The 19,783-nt window shown below is 44.1% G+C and overlaps 1 protein-coding gene across 2 annotated transcripts in view; it reads right to left on the reverse strand.

Moving 5' to 3' along the window:
• The window catches only part of LOC137535654 (alpha-2-macroglobulin-like), a 143,764-nt gene that overhangs the window by 41,511 nt on the left and 82,470 nt on the right, over positions 1-19,783 (reverse strand). For both annotated transcript variants that reach the window (XM_068257514.1, XM_068257513.1), the window contains exons 18-21: positions 15,408-15,552; positions 7,758-7,983; positions 5,045-5,171; positions 720-841 (exon numbers count right to left, since the gene is read on the reverse strand). In XM_068257514.1, the coding sequence (XP_068113615.1) occupies positions 720-841; positions 5,045-5,171; positions 7,758-7,983; positions 15,408-15,552 (620 nt within the window). The remainder of the gene's footprint in view (positions 1-719; positions 842-5,044; positions 5,172-7,757; positions 7,984-15,407; positions 15,553-19,783) is intronic.

Genomic DNA, 19,783 nt, shown 5'->3' on the forward strand with positions numbered 1-19,783 from the left:
TTATCTAGGTAATTTGGTGGCATGCTAATTATGCATCTACTTGCCTTTTCAGAGGTACCAGTAAAATTGCGGTGTACTTCCTGCATATACAATACAATAACATTTCTATAGTGCTTTTCTCCCATAGGACTCAAAGCGCTTAGGCTCTCTCAGATTCAGTAATTGGTAGTCGGATGAAGTATTCACACAACAAAAGTTATATTTCTACAAATGCCAAACTGAACAGGTGGGTTTTCAGTCTGGATTTAAACACGTCCAGGGATGGAGCTGTCCTGATCTGCTGAGGTAAGGAGTTCCAAAACGTAGGGGCAGCATGACAGAAGGCTCTGGGACCAAAAGTTTCCAAGTGGACTCTGGGTATGACTAGATTATTAGAACCCGTGGATCTGATGCGGGGATTGCTACGCAGCTGCAACATATCTTTCATGTATCCAGGGCCCAGATTATTCAGGGATTTAAATGTCAGTAGGCCGATCATATGGCAATTGAATGGCTATATAGTGAACACACAATGATATTGCTTTCAGTCAAAGGCAAGTAGGATGATTTTGTGGGTAATAAGTTGGGAGACAAGTTTTTATTTTAGGTTTTACCAAACAGTATATGCTAATTATTTTTCAATGGCATGGATACAAATAGGGGTATACATAACGGTGATGCATATCTGCATGTTCAGGATTACACTAGAGATTGGAATAGCACATATTATTCATACTGACCTGAACAAGTATGGGCTTAATGATTGTGTCACTTCTTCCCCTCTTAGGGACTACGGGTATCTCATTGTTACAGAATTCCTTTGTTTCCAGGGCTTCAGTTTTCACTGTGATGTTTACATGTCCTAGAAAACGACAATTCAATGAAGGTTTACTAAAACTTACAATTTATGTAGAACAAACTAGGGATGAGTGAGAATGGAAAATCTCCCCTAAATAAATGGGGCTGACTTTAAAGGTTCATAGCAAAGCCCCTGTACATGCTAGCACCATCTAATTTGCTAGATATGTTAAAGTGAACCTCCAGACTAAAAATCTACTCAGCAGCACTGAAAAGGCCTAGTGTTTCTTTAACAGTTTCACAGCATTAGAACTTTGTTTTTCTTACCCAAGTCCCATTTTTAGCTGCACAGAAGAAAACTGCCCAGGCATTTTTCCCCTGATGCTGTGCAAAGCATGATGGGATTTCTGATGTTATTGTTCTCATTCTGTTTTGGTGCATTTTTTTTTTCAAATTTTGAATTTGACATTTGAAGCCTAGCGTGTGCAGCCGGGAGGGGTGATCAGGACACAGGACAGTTGGAACGGTGTCTCCTGCTCCTTGTCACCTCCTTTACACCAAAAAGATGGCTGCCCCCATGACAAAGATGGCAGCCCCCATGAAAAAGATGGCTGCCCCCATGAAAAAGATGGCTGCCCCCATGAAACCACAAACATTTGCCTGTTCTTTTAAAACAGGGTGGGTAAGAGATTCTATTACCTATCTATTTTAATTAACATAACTAATGTAACTTAATTACAGTATGTTTGTTTAGGCTGAAGTTCCCCTTTAACCACTTCACACCAAAGTGTTTTTTACCCTAACGGACAAGAGCGATTTTCACCTTTCAGTGCTCATCCCTTTTATTTGCCAATAGCTTAATCACTACTAATCACAATGAAATGATCTATATCTTGTTTTTTTCACCACCAATTAGGCTTTTTTGAGGTTGATATTGGTTTTCAGTAATTACTTTATTTTCTATGCATTTTAAAGGGAAAAGGAAGGAAAAAATGAAAAAATACACTATTTCTCCAATTTCATTCCCTATAGTTTTAATATAAACACTGCTACTGTACATAAAGCCCACACATTTTATCTGCCTATTTGTTCTGGTTAACACAAGATTTTAACCATTTCAGTTGCCCGGGCGTGATGCTCACATCCAGACGGCTGCTCTGCTGCGGTGCCGCACGCGATCGCGGGCGCACCCCCGTGCTGTCCCCCGGTAGCCCTGAGATCAGTTAACGGGAACATGGGAAGCGTGGATTATTTTAAAGCTATAATGGACGAAAACTGAGAAATAATGATTTTTTTCCATTTTTTTTCTTATTAATCCTGTTAAAATGCATTTATAAAAAAATAATTTTTAGCAAAATGTACCACCCAAAGAAAGCCTAATTAGTGGTGAAAAAAACAAGATATAGATTAATAAATTGTGTTAAGAAGTGATACAGTTATTAGCGAATGAAGGGGGGGGGGGTTAAAATTGCTCTGATGCATAAGGTGAAAAATCCCCACGGGCTGAAATGGTTAATTATGTCCCTAGTACAAAGTATGGTGACAATATACTATTTAGAAATAAAGGTGTATTTTTTCACTTTTTTCATGTGCACGCGCACATATAAAAACGTCCTGGATTAAGAGGCTCTAGAAGGACGTTTTTATAAGTCAGCTTGTCATTAAGTGGTTAAAGAGAATAGTGGGAATAAGGGAAACATTTTTCAAAAAGACTGTGTAGTTCTTGAGACAATCGAGGCCAAATATGTACTTTTTATCACCCAAGGCCCATTATCACCAGCTGCTCCTGGACTGACAGCATACTAACCCCCCCCACCCCCACCCAACTCAGCAGGAATTATATTGTAGGCTTCTCTGAGGACAGTTAGTGAAGTGATAGCAGGGATTAGATTGTAAACTCCTCGATGAGTGGCACATTCGGTGAGTGACAGGCACTGTAAGCACCCGTTCGCTGCCCCTTCATCCTGCGAGTGCCAGATCCGGCTGTTGGTAGCCGCCCACCACTATGTGCAAAATGTGTAGCAAGACAAATGTTTGGCAGGCTAACTACAACTGCTGCCCAGAGCCCGCCCCTTGCTTTCCTGGTGCCCTAGGCCATGGCCTTTGAGGCCTTGCCTGAAATCCGGCCATGGAGACAATCCATTTTAAAATGACGATCGAGCAGCTGGGAAAGGAAAGCTATACTAGATTTATAGATTAGGATGAAATTACGGGTTGAATATAGGGTTAATTATAGAATCGGGGCTATAGTTGGATATTGTTTTCAGCCAGTTTCACACTTGGGAGCATCGGTATAAGCAATCTGCGGTGCGATAAAAAATAGCTAAAATTAGCCTTCAGGGACTACTGTGGCAATGTGCGGTAATCTCTGTTCTGGCTTCAAGGCAAGCAGGAAGTGAGGCTCTCTAGCGCTTACTTCCTGTGGCCGAAATTGGAATTGCGTGGAAGTGTATTGAAAAAAAAATATGCTTCTGCCCATGCTCAATGCAACAAGAAAGATTTCAAAAAACTGGTGTCCCCATAGACTTACATGACTTCCAGTCACCGCGCATGCTGGCCCCTAACATGCTTTGACGTCAAGTTGGAGACTTCTGGCGCATTGCATAACACCATGCCAGGTATGAGATGCCCCATAGACTTTAATTAGTGTGGTGTTACTCTGTGGAAAAACAGGGTAACGCAACCCGCCAGTGTCAAAGGGGCCTCAAGGGTGGATACAAAGGTTATAGGAGAAGATTACCAGTTCTGCTTATGTGTCATGCAGGTAAGATATTGAAGATATGCATTTATATGGCTCTGACAGGTTTTCTGTAGGGCTTTACCGAGTAAACTGAGAAATTCATGCCACTAGCTGATCCTCACCGGGGCTCACAATCTACCACACAATGTGCATCAACACAAGCACATAGGGCTTGATACAGGGGCATAACCAGGGCCGGTTCTAGTAACAGTGGGGTCCCGGGGTAGAATAAATCCAGGGACCCCCAACAGACATGACCCAGCCAAAAAGCGGCATTAGGGGCTCTTTTTTGCAACAAATTTCCCTCCTGGGCCCCTGAGCTGGCTGCTGACCCTCCTTCCTAATAACCATCCAACTTAACTGTGTTCCCTGGGGCCCCTGCAGAGTGTTTGGCAGTGTAGTGTCTCACCTGCCCTCCAGCACAGGTGAGACGCTGCTCTGCCAAAGACTCTGCAGAAGCCCCAGGGAGCAACAGTTAAGATGGGATGGAGATGCTTGGGAGCCCCTACAGCGGTGTAACTAAAACTCACTGGGCCCCCCTGCAAAACTTTGGATCCCCCCCCCCTCCCCCCGCACACTGAATAGAGAAATCTTTGTTTACAAAACTTTGTACAATTCGTTATCAGTGTCTGAGCTGATGCAGTCATTAGAACAATTGTGCAGAGAGCAGAAAGTTTTTTCACTCCTTGCCCTAAGTTTTCAGTCTCTCAGGATGGGGCCCCCTGTGGCTTCTGGGCCCCCCTGCGGCTGCATCCCTTGCAGAGTCTATTGTTATGCCCCTGGGCCCCAAAATTACAATTTCCCCCTTTGCCTCTATGGTAACGCCAGCCCTGGGCATAACAATAGCCCCGCAGGGGGGACCTTAGGGGAAGAAGCCGAGGGGGGCTGGCTTTGGGGCCCTCCAGGGCCATTTTTAGGGGCAGGAGGGGACGCAGCACAGAAAGGGGGAGCAGCAGGCACAAACAGTGGCAGAAACGGGGGCCCGACTCCCCCCTCCCTGACTTCGGGCTACCATTAACACTCCCCCCCTCCAGCAATGACAGCTGCGGGGCCCCATCCAAAGTTTTGCAGGGAGGCCCTGTGATTTTTAGTTACACCCCTGGCCTGATACACTAGCTAGTGGTAATATTTCCACACCCAAATAGTGCACAGCAATATTACCCCTACTACCAGCAGCGTGTACCACAAGTTACGCTATAACCGCAACCTGCTGTATTTGAATAGCACAAATGTTGCTACGGTAACATGTGGTACTAATGAGTGTTACCACTTGCCATTAGTAGAGTGCGTTACCTTAGCAATGTCCAGACTACTGAAGCAGCTTGGGGCACCCTAATAGCCCAACTTGTAGTAGATGCTACCAGTAGTAACGATAATATTGCTGTACTCTGTATGCACATGGAAATATTATGAAGTTTTGTGCACCAACCCTTATAGGCTTATGTATTTTTGGACTGAACAGTCCCCAGATCCTTCATCTAGACCCAACCATGAACATCGAGATACTATCTACGTTATTTTACTTACCCAGTACTTTGGCTTTTATGTTCCAGCGGAAGGTTTTGCTCTCATCCCCACCCAGGCAGCTTACGTACTGACAGTCTTCACATGGTATCTCTTCTAACTCACTGCTGGTTGCCAATGTGGTCTGAATCTGAAAATGAGCAATAATAATGATATTCTTATAATTGATCTGTATAGTTAGTTTGTAGCTGCACAACTTCTCACTGGGTCATTTCATCATGTTCACTACCCCTCCGTTTTGCAGAAATCGTTTTTTGTTCCAGTGGGGTCATTTACCAAAGAATATGGGTGCATAGTTACATATATCTAATTTTGATTCGACAATCGTTGGCCAATTTTACTAACTTCTTGTAGGATGAGGACCAACAGATTTTGAATACTTCGAAATTCCTCTTCAAGCAAAAATTACAGATTTTGAATACTGTAGGTAAGATCTTATATTACATGGAAGTGGGAAAATTTGCCAACCATCGGACAATCAAAATTGGATGTGTATAAGTGCAGAGGAGGAGGGCTATAAAGTCGGCGTACTCATATAGAAGAATTCAAAGAGTATCTTTAAATTCGTCTAAATGTGTTTAAAATACACCAACTTTACAGCCTTCCTCCTCACTTAGGGTGATTAGACAATTTTGATTGTCCAATGATTGGCAAATTTTCCCACTTCCGGATGAAAGCTTACCTACACATTCTGTTGATCGTAAAATCAATCTGTAATTTTTGCTTAAAAATATATTTTTGTCGTTAAAAATCTTATCTTCAAAGCAGCAGTCAGATTTCAGACTCCTTGACATGACTGCTCCTGGTGTCTAGGTTGCATCATCTGAACTTTTCAAGCTGGAAGGGGGCTGGCATAGTCTGAATCTGTCTGAGTAAACTTCCACCTATAGCGCAGGCAGATAGTAGTGTTGGGCGTAGCCACTATGTGGGAATCTCACCAGTGATACACTTTATTTGCACCAGCTAATCAAGGATTTTCTACACATACAATAAAAGCTCTGCTACTGAATGCTTCATCAGAAAACTATATTCCATAGATTTATTAAGGTGGTCATACATCCGGTGACTTCATCAGGCCGATCAACCATCCGAATCAATCGTTATAATAGATTTAAAATCAGTGCCGCCAAGAGCATGCTTGATCGGCGATGTGTCCAATTCTGGGCCAAAATTGGTCGCAAGTATTGATTGGACATGCTGCAAGATGTCAGGCCAACATACTTGCTCGGGTGTAAAGCCATGCAATAGTGGGACGAGTAATAACCCTGTCCACGTATCCCGTCTGACGAATTGCACGTAGGCACTTGTGTGACATCCTACGTATACATCAGCAACCAGCAATCACCAACAACCATGTGGGGCATGTGGATGAGGACAGAGACAGGGGCAGACACCAACAGGTAAAATATTCATGCACAGGGCACATTTTATACTAGAGAGGACAGCGCCCAGGGTGGCAAGGCAACATCACTAGGCTGATTCCCAGGAGAGTTCATGCTGAAATTAGTATAGGGTACTGGGGAAAAAAACACAGACAACGGGAGCCCAAATTGTGCAGTATGTCACGAAAGGTGAATGTTAAAAAAAAGGAGGGGGGGGGTTCGACAGAGGAATAATCACAAAGGTGGGTTGCATGAGGGGCAACTGACCACTTTAGGCAGGTGGAGTGTCTTAACCTGACTCCATTCAGGTAAACCAGCAATCCTGGAGGCGGTCGCTCTCTTGGAAAAATCCTATGCACTCAGAATCTGTGGGGTGGTGGAATTCCACCTTTGGCTAGTTGTGTGGGACTCCCCTCACTAAGGAGCGGGGGGAGTAAGGTACAACAGGAGGTGAAGAGGCACCCAGTTGGTGGATAAAACACAGGCCTGTGCTTAATTACTATTAAATTTCTTTATCCAAAGTGATTTGTCGTCTATGAGGAAAGCCACCTTCTTTCAAATGTTATTGTTTTTAAAGTGTGTTATACACCAACTGGGCGCCTCTTCACCTCCTGTCTTGCTGAAATTGATCGGGAATCAGCCTGCGGTTTATGCAGGGCCGTCCCACCTATGACGCCAGGTCAGACGTCTTCCTCAGGCGGTGTCAGGCATGTCTAATTGCCACACGCTACTTCCTGTCTGTCAGAAAGTAGCGTCAGACGCTTAGACATCGGACCTCCGCGGTGGAAGCATAGAGGTAGGCTTGTGTTCCTGCCGGCGCTGCTCCTATCGCCGATTAATGCTGGAGGGGGAGCACTGAGGGGAGAGCCAGAGGAAGGGGGGGGGGGTGGCTCCCCTCCCCGCTTATGTGGGGGCCAATGCTCTCCCCTCATGCTGTGACCCCTCCTGCCCCCCCAAAACGGCCTCGAGTGGGCCCCGGGGTGGGGGGATCCACATTTTCGCTGAAAAGCCCAGTGAATTCTAGTTATGCCCGGTTTCTTAATGCAGTGTAATGTGTGTGCATATCTCCTAACCCCTGTGCAAAAATCTGTAGTTGATTAATTTGTTCACTGTATTGGCTGTACTCCACCATTGGCTTCTATTAACTGTTGTAATTAATATTTTGTATTGTTAAACCCTGCATGCTGTTGTACAGCGCCACAGAAGATGCCTGCGCTATATAAATAAATAAATAATAAGATCAGCAGTACATGTAATCAGCATTATTTTAAAAAGGAATACAAATATCATCCACAATTCCCTTATTTTAATTTTTCTGGTTATGTATTATTTACCTTCATAGGTTGTTTCATGTAGTTAAACACAGTAGCTTTAAGGACAAAAGTCTCTTCTCGCACAACAGAGTAAGGGAGGGTGAGTTCCACAAAGAATGGCTGGAAGACTCTGAGAACACTGGGAGAGGACATGCCAAATCCTTCCAAGCCCAAACATACTGCTCCTCCGTGCCAATCGGTGATGGTGTCTGGGGCCTTCTTGTGAACTTCCCCAACACCAGATGTCCTACACCAAATGCACAGAAGAACTTGTAAATATCATCAATTGTGTATAGAAACCATAGGAAATAAAGTTTCCAATCAAATTGTTTCCTAAAAAGCTAGTTCTCTTTTACAGCAAACCAATGAAAAATGTACGTACAAGAACAAATGAAAGGAGACATAACATTTTAAAACGAATATTAAAAAAACAAAAAACAACCTGACATTTTTTAAAAGCCCGACAGATTAGGCCTCTGATTTAACATTATCATGTTATATGGTAATTTAACTAAATTGTAACATTAAAGTGAACCTTCGGCCTAAAAATCTACTCAGCAGAACTGAAAAGGCTTGGTATTATGCAGGAGAACAGAGGTGCCAAAAGGGTAAAAGGAAGCTAAATGAGCTTAAAAACCAAATTCTTGGTAAATAGAGGAGGTAGTGGTGGACTTACCTCCTCCAAGTAGACACACAACGACTGTAGTAAAGACAGTCAATTTATTTTATTTATTAACTCCAAATATGCAATGCGTTTCGCAGTTTGATCCCGCTTCATCAGGCAATAACGGAGCAATAGCATATGTGGTCAGTAGAAGAGCCAGGCACCTCTGTCCACAGATGTGCCTGGCTCTTCTACTGAACACATGCTATTGCTATGTTGTTATTGCCTGATGAAGCGGGATCAAACCTGCGAAACGCGTTGCATATTTGGAGTTCATAAATAAAATATATTAACTGTCTTTACTACAGTCGTTGTGTGTCTACTTGGAGGAGGTAAGTCCACCACTACCTCCTCTATTTACCAAGAATTTGGTTTTTAAGCTCATTTAGCTTCCTTTTATCCTTTTGGCGCCTCTGTTCTCCTGCATAATATTGAGTCCACCCTGGGTGGAGGGTTGAACCCCCTTTTTTCTCATCTACAGAGAGCGACTTTTTATTCCTGAGTGGGGTCAGGAAAATCTCCCCACCTGCCTTTACAGTGGTTGCCTAATGGTAACCCTGGTTTGTGAGTATTAATATTTACTCTATCTAGTAACCATTTACCAGTACATATTACACTATTGGGGCTCTTGGTGTTCCTTGTTTTTATGAAAAGGCTCGGTGTTTCTTTAACAGTTTCACAGCATCAGAACTTTGTTTTTCTTACTAAAGCATCATTTTTAGCTGCATTTTTAGCTAAGCTCCACCCATTAAAGAAAACTACCCAGGCTGTTTCCCCCTTATGCTGTGCAAGCATGATGGGATTTCCTATGTTGTTATACACATTGCCTAGCAAATTGGAGGGGTGATCAGCACACAGGACAGTTGGAACTGTGTCTCATGATCCCTGTCACCGCCTTTCAACCAAAAAGATGGCTGCCCTCATGAAATCAAACATGTGCCTGTTCTTTTAAAACAGGATGGGTAAGAGATTATATTACCTATCTATTTGAATTAACATAACTAATGTAACTTATTGACAGTATGTTTGTTTAGGCTGAAGTTCCTCTTTAAGTATTTACTCTTTTACCAGCCAATTCATTTAGAGGCTTGAAAGTTCTCCAGGCCAATTTTAGCATTTTTTTTATTTCTGATTTTTTACATTGTCCTGCTTCTAATCAGTACTGCTGTAATGTGTATTTATGGCCACTTGTCACTAGGGGGCAGTGTGAGACAAAAACAGCGGACTTCTGCTTTCAGTTTCTACATTTTCTGCTAGTAGAGAGAAATCAAAACATTCCAAGAATTTACAGCACCAGTTCCGCAGACTGAGGTCAAAAGCAGCACACTTACCTCAAACAAGATAACACTACTGAAGTTGTTAATAGGTTAATAAAAATGTTTTAAAGTTGGACTTTCACACATTGGCGATTTGGCATTTATGGTTGGTGACAATCTACAGGCTCCTTGCTGTATCCAGTCACACCTCCACCTTGTCTCTGTAGCCTCAATTTAGGATGTCCAGGGTGCATGCACAGTCCTTTCATGTGCTCTTTCTATGCTTTCTTCTGCATGGTTGTGTGCAGCAGCCTTTACCAGGAGCATCTCGTGCATGCGTGCAGTTGTGATCATTTTCAAACTGTGCATGCCCAGGACACTCTTGACCACGGCTGCTGTGCACAGCCATCTGGGAGCATGACATATGGGGGCACACAAAATGGACTGTGCACTGATCTGTGACTGTTCCCAATAGGAGCTTCAAACGAGGGTTATGGCAGCAAGTTGAAAGGGTGGCAGACAGAGCCTAGAGGAGTCAGGAGAGCCTATACATCATATTAAAGGACCACTGTTGCGAAAATCATAAAATTTAAAATGCATGTAAACACACCCAAATAAAAAGTATGTTTTTTTCCATAGTAAAATGAGACATACATTACTTATATCCTATGTTGCTGTCAATTATGGGTGATAGTAGAAATTTGACAGAACTGAAAGGTTTTGGACTAGCCCATTTCCTCATGGGGGATTCTCAGTTTTGTTTAGTTTCAAAAGCACTTAGCGAACGGCAGCTGCTCTTTCCAACTGCCCAAAGAAGTGTGCAGCGACTCGAGCAGGAAGTGTGGCCGGCGTCTTTGTATAAATCCTTTTCAGGGAATGTCTTTATGAAGAATACAAGCCTTGCTGAGAATTCCCCATGAGTTCTGTCAATTTTCTACGACCTACTGTGACAGCAGCATAGCAGCATCTTCTTATTTGGATGTGCTTACATGTATTTTACAATGTTCGCCACAGTGGTCATTTAACCTCTTGAGGACCGTGGGCTTAAACCCCCCTAGTGACCAGGCAATTTTGTTCAAAATTGGCCACTGCAGCTTTAAGGCCAAGCTGCAGGACCGCACGACACAGCACACAAATGATCCCCCCCCCCCCCCCTTTTGTCCCCACCAATAGAGCTCTCTGTTGGTGGGGTCTGATCGCCCCTGCAGTGTTTGGTTTTTTTTATATAAATATTTATGTAATTTTTTTTTATTAAATTTCTGTATTTTTTAATGTATCTTATTCCCTCCATCCCTCCCACCCCCCAGGCAGCCAATAACGGCGATCGGCTGTCATAGGCTTCAGCCTATGAGAGCCGATCGCTCTCTTGCCCTCCAGGGGGACAGCCGTGTCACACGGCTGTCCCCAGTACAGCGCTGCTGCCGATCGCAGCGCTGTACAATGCAATTAAGCGGCGGTTTCGCCGTTACAGTCTCCCAAGCGGCAACCAAGCGCCCACCAAGTAGGAGATGCGCACGCAGCGTGCGCGCGATCTCCTGCAAATGCAAGCCCCAGGACTTTACGCCAATCGTCGTTAGGCGGTCCTGGGGCTGCCGCCGCGGCCACGCCCATCGGCGTGTAGCCGTCGGCAAGTGGTTAACATATATCCGTTAAACCTGTTTCCCATCAGGTGTAATGGTTAAGGGCTCTGCCTCTGACGCAGGAGACCAAGGTTCGAATCTCGGCTCTGCCTATTCAGTAAGCCAGCACCTATTCAGTAGGAGACCTTTGGCAAGTCTCCCTAACACTGCTACGGCCTATAGAGCGCGCCCTAGTGGCTGCAGCTCTGGCGCTTTGAGTCCGCCAGGAGAAAAGCGCAATATAAATGTTATTTGTCTTGTCTTGTTTAGTGTGGCCTGCGTAACATTGTTATTTCACAGCGCTCCATGCTGCTGCAGTAGATCAAAGTCTTGGCGCCCCTACGATCTACGGAAATGCAGCAGATCGGCAAGGGAGATGGCCTGCACAGTGCGTGGAGAGATGGCCTCAGAGGATCAGAGTGTTGGACATAGTCCAACACATTGATCAGATCAGAAGACTAAGCTGTGCCTAATTTTATCCACAACATTGCCATTTGCCATCTAACGACTTCTACATTTTCCTTTGTCAGACTATGTCCGACATTGGAGGTATAGGACAAAAAAGGACAACGATAAGCATAGTCCAAGATAAGATTTGAAAGGGTAAATCAGTGTTAAAAGTTTGGGTGCTAGCAGCCCTGAGCTGAACAGAATCACTTCAAGTGATTGCAATGGCTGGCTTTGGCATTAGTATAGTATTTCCTTTTTACTTTGTTTCTTTTGATTTTGAAAACTATGGCTTTTGTGCAGTTAACTTTTTCCTCAGCTCTTAGCAGGGGCGTAGCAATTGGGGTTGCAGCGGTAGCGACCGCATCGGGGCCCTTGGGCCAGAGGGGCCCCAAAGGGCCCTCCCTCAACTACAGTATTTGCTCTCTATTGGTCCGGTGCTCATAATAACCTCTATAGATGCTTTGAATAGTGGTATTCATTAACAAGCTGCTCCCCATCCCCTTCTTGCACCTCTGACACTGTAGTTGCCATTGGCAGGTTTCGGTGCGCCGTATCCATTGGTATGTATAGAGTGCTTGGGGGCCCCATTGTAAACCTTGCATCGGGGCCCACAGCTCCTTAGCTACGCCACTGTCTTAGCAACTAAAAGGACTGAAAAGTATTTCCTTGCTTGCCGTAGGCTTTAAAGTGTAACTGTCGGGCATAAAATAAAAAATCAATTCTTTATTTTTATCTGGTAAACAAGTAATAAGGATGCTAACCAGGCAATCCAAAAGTTAAAATCACTACTACTTTTCTTGTTGATAAATGATCATTCCCCAGATTACCTGTCTCTTATTTGGTACACACAAAATTTGGTATACAAAAAGGAAGTTGCAGGGCCTGCTGGGTTGTCCTTTTCTACTTCTCTACTACCCCCTCAGACTTAAAGTGGACCCAATATAAACTTTTACTCATTGCATAATTGTGTTCCTTTCATATAGTTTATAAGGCATTCCTCAAGCCAAATACTTTTCTTTTTGTTTTAATACTCTTATTTCCTATAAACTAAACAAGCCTCGCCCACAGCTTCTCTGGAGTGCCTTGGCACTCTGACCCTTAGTAGCAAGGGCTTATGGGTGCTCAGTCTGGGAAGGAGGAGGCGGTTACCAGCCAGAGATTTCAGAGGGGAGGAGGAGAGGGAAGTTAAGTTTTCACAGGCTGAGGGCTGGAGATGCAGAGCAGCTTGCCTGTGTGTAGTGTGACAAACAGAACATGGCCGCTCTCATATCACAGGAATAAATAATCATAAACAGTTGAAGCTGTTTCCCAGCTAGATTTGCTGTGTAAACGATCTAAACTTTACATAAGATATATAGACAAGTTACTTGTTATAGTTAGTTTTTCATCTCAGATCCGCTTTAACTAATGCAGCTTGATTGGCTGAAGCCTCTCCCCCCCCCCCCCCCCCTTTTCCCCTTCCACACCTCTGTTCCTCTCTGATTGGCCAATATTTCTCATGCTGAGACAATGCACTTTCTACAGTTGAGGGCAGGCAATGCATACACAATCAGGCAGAGGAGAATAAGAGAGGAAATGACATCAGGAATGGCTTCAAAATAACCACAGTTAAAATGGGAAATGCAAAGAAGGATTTTCTCTTCTTTTTTTTTTTTACTGTAGAAATAATCGCTAAAATCAAAACATGGACAGTGCAATACATATGTTATGTTAGTAGAGCAAGTATTTATCTACTTATATATATGTTGGTTTTTTTTCTGAGATAGTATGGCTGATTTTTTTTAATTTTTTTTTTGCATCAGGTTTGCTTTAAAGAGACGATACTGTATAATGCAGTGCATGTGTATTATGGATAGTGAATAGCACATATAGCAAAGAAAAGAGTGTATTTTTTATTTTCAGAAATATCTGAGGGCCCTTTCACACAGGGGTGGTGCAGTATTTTTACCGCACCCCACCGCTGGCCAATGAAAGTCTAGAGGAGACATTTATATTTCCACCATACGGCGCAATGACATTTTTGGTGACTTAAAGCGGAATATAACCCTGCATTTCAACTTTGCTCTAAAACATTATTTACAGCATATTATATGCAAAAAGCATTTTTTTTTACTAGACCAGCATTGGAAGGGTTAAACACAGAGGTTTAAAGTTCCGTGGAGAGATATGCAGAAGTTCAGATCGATACATTTAACTAAATAGAATGTAACAAGTGATAAATGTTACACACTCTTTGGCTGTCCTCCAGCTCCTTCTCAGTCAGAGAGAGTGAGTCACATTCCACACTTAGATACATTTATGTAAACAAAATGTATCTATGTAAGCTTTGGATGCGTCTGCAAGTTCTCTCCAGGAACTTTAAAGCTCTGTGTAACCCTTCCAATGCTGGTCTAGTAAAAAAAAAAAATGCTGGTTGCATATAATATACTGTAAATAATGTTTTAGAGCAAAGTTGAAATGCAGGGTTATATTCCGCTTTAAGGTGATCTGCGTCGTCCCAGAAGTTGTGTTAGTCTATGGCGATGCGTGGATTTAAACATTTCATTTAAAAACGTTGCTCTGTTTCTAACGCATACAATTCATTATCCCATATGTTTATTTTTACTTCAGGTTTGTTTTAAATGTATTTTATTGATAAGGTGTGAAAAAATCTCATGGTAGAAAACTCAGGAAAAAAGTTAAAGAGACTCTGTAACATTAAAAAGATCCCCTGGGGGGTACTCACCTCGGGTGGGGGAAGCCTCCGGATCCTAATGAGGCTTCCCACGCCGTCCTCTGTCCCACGGGGGTCTCGCTGCAGCCCTCCGAACAGCCGGCGACTGTGCCGACTGTCAGTTCAATATTTACCTTTGCTGGCTCCAGCGGGGGCGCTGTGGCGACTTTCGGCACGGAAATAGAGGGAAATACCCGATCTTCATCGGGTCCGCTCTACTGCGCAGGCGCCGGAAACTTGCGCCTGCGCAGTAGAGCAGACCCAACGGCGATCGGGTATTTCCGCCTACTTCGGTGCCGACAGCCGTCAGAGCGCCTGCGCAGGAGCCAGGAAGGTAAATATTACGTCACCGCTGCACGGAGGGCTGCAGCGAGACCCCTGATGGATGGAGGACGGCGTGGGAAGCCTCATTAGGATCCGGAGGCTTCCCCCACCCGAGGTGAGTACCCCCCAGGGGCCGTTTTGTCGTTACAGTTCCTCTTTAAAGTAAACCAGAGACAAAGCACCCTCGTGTATTTTACCATATATATCAGTGGGAACATTAGAGAAAACACCTACCCTGCTCTCTGTTCCATCCTTCACTGCCCAGCCTACTTGTTATCAGCCCTGATAAAATCCCCCACTGAGCATCCAGTCTGGCTTTGCTCAGGAATCATTATAGCGGAGTCTGTATTCTCTAATGTCTTTTCAAGCCCAAGCCTGCCCCCTGCTGGCTCTGCTATAATGACTCAGCTATAATGATTCCTGAGCAAAGCCAGACTGAATGCTCAGTCGGGGATTTTATCAGGGCTGATAACAAGCAGGCTGAGCAGTGCAGAATGAAACAGAGAGCAGGGTAGGTGTTTTCTCTAATGTTCCCACTAATATATATGGTAAAATACATGAGGGTGCTTCATCTCTGGTCCACTTTAATTGAATATGGGCCAAAGTCTGCACGCCTTATTACCCAAGTCTAGAATCCAAACTTACCCTGTTGCTACAAGCTCAAAAAGAAAGGTTTCGGGGAAATACGTCCGGGGGCTTTTCTCCTCTTCCACTTCTGCTACCCTTGCTAATAATACGTCTTGTGGTGCACGTCTGCCGCCTGATCCCACTTCCCTGTCAGGGCCTCTAGCTTAAAAAATAAATACACACACAGTTAGATTTCAGGCTTCTTCAGCTTTTCTTCTTCCTTCTCCCATAATGCACTGAGAACATACCGATAAAAAGGGACAATTTTATAACCTGCATTGGGTAATAAAACACATTATTCCTTCAGAGCTTTCAATGAAACCTGGCTTCACATTACAACAAGCCTGAACTAAAAACTTTGCTGCATTTTATCTACTTTCTACAAATGTAAATGTTAATTAAAGGACAGCTATAGGTAAAAAAGTTTAAAATGGGCCTGAACTCTTGCACAGGAAAGGAGGAAAACAGAGAAATGCACTCTGTATGTATTTAGAGAGTTTAGCCTGTCTAATTCCCCCTCATTTGTGTTGTGTCACCTGACTGCCATGCTAGAGAAGCCAGATAACATTCTGTGCCTTCAAATGAGCTTAACAATATTTCTGCTTCGATGACAGCAGGAAGTAGACACACTGCAGATTTATTTCAGGATTTGTATTAGATGTAACAATGAAATATTTTTTTTTCTAAAAAGGTTATTATGCTGTTGTGTTTCTTTTAGGCTGGTTTCACAGTGGGACGTTACAGTCGCACGCTAGAGCAGCCTGTAACGCAGTAACGCTGCGCCATAACAGAACGTACTGCATGCAGTACTTTGTAAGCGGCAGAGCTGCGTTAGACTGCTTGCACATGCTCAGTAACGTTGGGGAGGAGCGGAGAGCGGCCAGGCACATGGCTAATTAATATTCACTGCACTCAGTGACGTGCAGTGTTTACTTCTTGGAACGGCCGCTCTGTGCGGCGATTGGCCGGCGGGACCATGTGATGCCGCATGCGTCCATCACGGCATCACGGACGCCAGAGTGAGCTGCAGAACGCTGCAGAACGCTGCTCACTCTGACGTCCACAGAAGAGAGCACCAGGCGTTGCGTTAGGGGCACCTTACGCGACCATAACGTCCCCTAAAACGCAACGTCCTGGTGTGAAACCAGCCTTAGAGCAGAGAGGAAGTTCTGAGTTCAGGTCCGCTTTAAAGTTTAAAATACATACGGTACATATAAAATGCACATTCCTTAGGTAATACAATGCACTATAAGTGAATGTTTACCTATGTTGATGTCACTTACAGTAGGCCGTGAAAATCTGACAGATCTGTCAGGATTTGGACTAGTCCGTCTCCTTATAAGAGATTCTCAGTGTTTTTTGATTTACAAAAGCACTTAAGGAGCAGCAGCTGCACACAGGGCAGCCATCGAGGGGGAGGGTGTCAACTGACACTGTAGTGAGGGGCCCAGAGCTTCTGGGGGCCCTGCCCCCCCCAAAAGTGCTGGAAGGGCCGCATGTGCTGGCTGCGGGCCTGTGGCTCACTAACCAGCACACTGCGTTCCAGCACTGCCACAGTGGACTTTCTATACTGGGACCCAGCCTATATCTGTCTACAGGCTACCTATTCTGGGCCACCACCTATACCTGGGTACCTATACTGGGACTGGAACCACCTATACCTGGCTACCTATAATGGGGCACCACCTATACTTGGCTACCTATACTGGGGTACCACCTATACCTGGCTACCTATACTGGGGCTGGAACCACCTATACCTGGCTACCTATACTGGGGCACCACCTATACTTGGCTACCTATACTGGGGCACCACCTATACCTGGCTACCTATACTGGGGCACCACCTATACTTGTCTACTTACACTGGGGAGCCTATAACTTGCTACCTATACTGTTTGCGCCTGTATCTGGCTAACCTTTACTGGTGCACCACCCATACCAGGCTACCTATACTAAGGCTAAAACCACCTATATCTAGCTACCTATACTGGGACACCACCTGTACCTGGCTACCTATACTGGGGCACCACCTATACTTGGCTTGTTAACCGAGGACTACCTGTATTTTGCTAGTATTTGGCTCCACCCATAACATGCCATGGTCACCCACTTTTTGCCACATCACGCTGTGCGCATTGGAGCCATGCACATTTTTCACCACAGCGTACTTCGCGCGCGGACACAAGGGTGGGTTGGCTAGTGGGCGGGCACAGCAACCAGTGGGTGGGCCCAGGGAAGGGGGGGGGGAAGAAGGCCTGATGTTGTGTGAGGGGCCACAAAATGTCTGGTGGCAGCCCTGGCTGCACAGTCCAACTGGAAAAATAGTGTGCAAACAATTGGGGAGACTGGCTGACATGTATAGATTCTTTCCAGGGAGTGCTTTTGTAAAAAATAAAGACGATACTGAGAAACACCCCCACCACCCATGAGGAGATAGACTAGTCCAAAATCTGTCAGATTTTGACTAGCTACATAATACATTAACCACTTCATTCCAAAGGGGTTTTTACCCTAATGGACAACAGTGATTTTCACCTTTCAGTGCTCATCCCTTTTATTTGCCAATAGCTTAATAACTACTAATCCCAATGAAATGACCCATATCTTGTTTTTTTCACCACCAATTAGGATTTTTGGGGTTTATATTTGTTTTCAGTAATTACTTTATTTTCTATGAATTTTAAAGGAAAAAAAAAGGAAAAAATGAAAAAAATACACTATTTCTCCAATTTCATAACCTATAGTTTTAATATTAACACTGCTACTGTACATAAAACCCACATAGTTTATCTGCCTATTTGTCCTGGTTATCACAATATTTTAATGATGTCCCCAGTACAAAGTATGGTGACAATATATCATTTGTTTATTTTTTATTCCACTTATCTCACCTGCACAGCGGCAGCAGCACAGCGTTAAGAGGCTCTAGCAGGACATTTTTAAAAGTCTGCTTGTCATTAAATGAATACTGTAGGGGGGGGGGGGGGGGGGAATTAGTTGAACTTACCTGGGGCTCCTAATGGTCCCCCGCAGACATCCTGTGCCCGCGCAGCCACTCACCGATGCTCTGACCCTGCCTCCGATTCACTTCTGGAATTTCAGACTTTAAAGTCTGAAAACCAATGCGCCTGCATTGCTGTGTCCTCGCTAATGTCACCAGGAGCGTACTGAACAGGCACAGACCATACCGGGCCTACGCAGTACGCTCCTGGTAACATCAGCGGGAGCGAGGACACGGCAATGCAGGCGCAGTGGTTTTCAGACTTTAAAGTCTGAAATTCCAGAAGTGAACCGGAGGCGGGGCCGGAGCATTGGGGAGGGGCTGCGCGGGATCAGGTTGTCTGCAGGGGACCATTAGGAGCCCCGGGTAAGTTCAACTCATTTTCCCCCGACCCCCCCCCCCCCCCGCCTACAGTATTCCTTTAAGTGGTTAATTGACCTCAACATAGGTAAAACAAGTAAATGATGGTGCATTTACTTTCAATATACATACATATAAAATGTACATTTCTTTAATTTCACAATTGTGGAACTTTTAATTTCGTTGTTAGACAAATGCCCAATTTTAGGGATGCTCAGTGGGATTCCACGGAATTGAATTTTCTGCATTTCTGATCGGAATTTGAAAACGGAAAACACAAATAGGGATTTCGCGGAAATTCGGTAATTTTAGCCCAGTCACAGAACTTTGAAGCATTGGACCAATCAGAGAATGCAAAATGTCTCTGCAAAATGTTTTACGCTTTTAGACCAATCACAAGATTTTCTGTTTTTCCAATTACCATTTTTCCCCAAAAAATTTAATTTTTAGTTTTTTTGCACTCTCTGATGAAAAAAAAAATGACTGGTAAAATACCCCTTGAAATACTCCGTTGATACTCCACTTCGTCATTAACAGACGCACTGTAGTCGCTCGTGAGCCCGCCCACTCATGCACAGTGCACACATTTTCATGCACAAATTTTCACTCAAACATCAAATTTTACATTATTTTCACAAAAATGATTGCAAAAAGATTATTAGCATTTTTGCAAATATTCATGTTCCTTTTTTTAATCACTGGTTACTAGGCCCTAATGGAAATAACATCTATAACAGCTTGTCCCTGCTACTTGTAGCCATATTTTGCATTGCACCTGGGGCACTTAAATTTCCCACATTGCAGATATTTCTATGGGCACCTAAAGAGGTGTGCAAACTTCCACCACTAGCGGGAGCCCAAATTTCTCGTTTCTACCCGTTTCACATTACAAACTGGTGGTAGCGTTGCCATGCGCAACCATCGCACTGCCAGAAACAGGCCTTTGGGGAACACCGCATTAGTACACGCGCTTGCGGTCACTTCCTGCTTTGCGTATGCGGAAGTGCACAGAAGCATATTATTAAAATACAC

Source organism: Hyperolius riggenbachi, chromosome 10 (genome assembly GCF_040937935.1).
Source record: "Hyperolius riggenbachi isolate aHypRig1 chromosome 10, aHypRig1.pri, whole genome shotgun sequence".
NCBI lineage: Eukaryota > Metazoa > Chordata > Amphibia > Anura > Hyperoliidae > Hyperolius > Hyperolius riggenbachi.